The 1,931-nt window shown below is 32.7% G+C and overlaps 1 protein-coding gene across 1 annotated transcript; it reads right to left on the reverse strand.

The window, feature by feature from the left end:
• Window positions 1-1,517: 1,517 nt before the first annotated feature.
• Window positions 1,518-1,931, reverse strand: LOC21394009. The gene has a single exon (XM_010104106.1). The coding sequence runs from the start codon at window positions 1,929-1,931 to the stop codon at window positions 1,518-1,520; it is 414 nt and encodes a 137-aa protein (XP_010102408.1).

The following is a 1,931-nucleotide window of genomic DNA, read 5'->3' on the forward strand; positions in this document are numbered from 1 at the left end:
TCTTAGATCTTTAATTTCTTTGGTTTCTTAGGACTTTTCTCATTTTTTTTTAACTTTTTTTGTTTATTAAAAAGAATTGTACATGTACCTTGACTAAAAAGAATTTTAGGTCTATTGTATAATACCTAGCTAATTCAAAATTTTTTACTAAAAGAAAGAAAAAAAATTACAAATTAAAACATGCAAGACTATGCAATACAGAAAACCCCAATAAAATAGGAAAAAGAAAACCAGAAATACCACTCTAAATGGTAAAAAAATATTATTTTTGTCACTCCACTTAAAAATAAATAATTTTCATTTAATTAATAAAGTAAACAAAAAGTCACTGTGATACTCTGTTATTTAGAATGACATAAATAATTAATTTGCATAAAATCATGACAAATATGTACTTTTATTAAAAAACAAACAACACAAAATTAAGTAACATAAGAGAAAATACTAAAGATTTTCTCATTTTAAAACCTTTCCTACAACAAGCTCTAAGTTTGTAAAATAACTTTTTCTTCTTCGGATTATTGTTCAATTTCTTTCTCAAAATAGTAAGATCTGTCAGTTTTTCCCCAGAACCCGCAGCAACAATAATTTCAACTCTTTCCAAGCGAGTATGCTATTATTGATTTCTTGTGCATTATCCGCTTTCAAGGCTTTGATCTTCAAATGAGTCCTCATCCATTAGATTTGTTCAAGATTGTCTATTCATTTCTTTTAGCTCATCTGGTTGATGAACTGTAACTACTTTTGAAGAATCAATACGAATAACCTCCAAACCCTAATAATATTCGAAGACACTAACCTAGTCCTAATAGGAGTAGTACTGTCGGGAACCAAGTTTTCTTCACTCAATAGATTTCTCGATTGAAGACCTAGCTAATTCAAGCTAGATAGCTTCATCGCTCAAGAAAAAAATGACTATAGCCTAATTAAACTGCTACCTTTATAGAACACAAAATTATTCATCTTTACGTTGCAAAACTGTGTGTATGTATTCCTCCAATAAAGAAAAAATGTAGGTATATGTGTAAGAAAAAAATAATATATGCAGACATATGCTTGTATGTTAATTTTGGGTTAAAGACAATAGTAGAAGCTGGCACACTATTGATTCTTTTTGGGATAACGGGAATTCCATTAATTCTGATCAAGTCAAATAATCCATCAATTAATTATGCCACCATATAATGACATAATTTATAATGACGGAAGATCATACACGTACAATATTCCTGAATTGCTATTACAAAAGGATCAATACCGTAAAGAAAATTATTTGATACATTATGGACTTCCTATTAGCGGAGTTATCTCCTAATTCTCAGTGCAGTACACAAAGTCACACACACACATATAGATATATACAAGTAGAACAATAGAATTTGTTATGTATATACACACACGCCCCTAATGATGAGGGGTTGATATTGATTCCGGTTTGTCTACGGAATTTTTCGGATTCTACAACTTGCCTAGTAAACTTTTGATTTTGACAATGTGTCCCATTTTCCCAACCCCGATTAGCGAACAGAATTAATACTGGCCAAGTTCTTTTTAGTACTATCTCGGCTCTCACAGCTTCTTTTTGCAATCTCCCTCATGTCACAAGTGAAGGAGAGCTTGGGATTGAGCCTAGTAGTAGTGTTGTACTTGTTGCAGAAATCCCTGTGACTGCTCACGGCTTCTTTCATGGCAGTTTCCGGCGATCTTTTCATCGTCTCCTTGACAGCTTCCGAGCAAAGTCCGCAGACCCATTTGCCGGAATAACTTGTCTCTATTTGTGTGATGTAGGCTTCAGAGCATTCCTCTTTCAGTCCACAACACTCGCACTCTGCTTGCTTCATGATGATCAGTTCGCTCATATTATTATTATTAATGCCTTCCAAGGATATTTCTAATTTCTTACGAAATTTGTTCATGGCTTCAACGGACAT

The sequence above is a fragment of the Morus notabilis genome, unplaced genomic scaffold (assembly GCF_000414095.1).
Source record: "Morus notabilis unplaced genomic scaffold, ASM41409v2 Scaffold245, whole genome shotgun sequence".
Classification (NCBI taxonomy): Eukaryota; Viridiplantae; Streptophyta; class Magnoliopsida; order Rosales; family Moraceae; genus Morus; species Morus notabilis.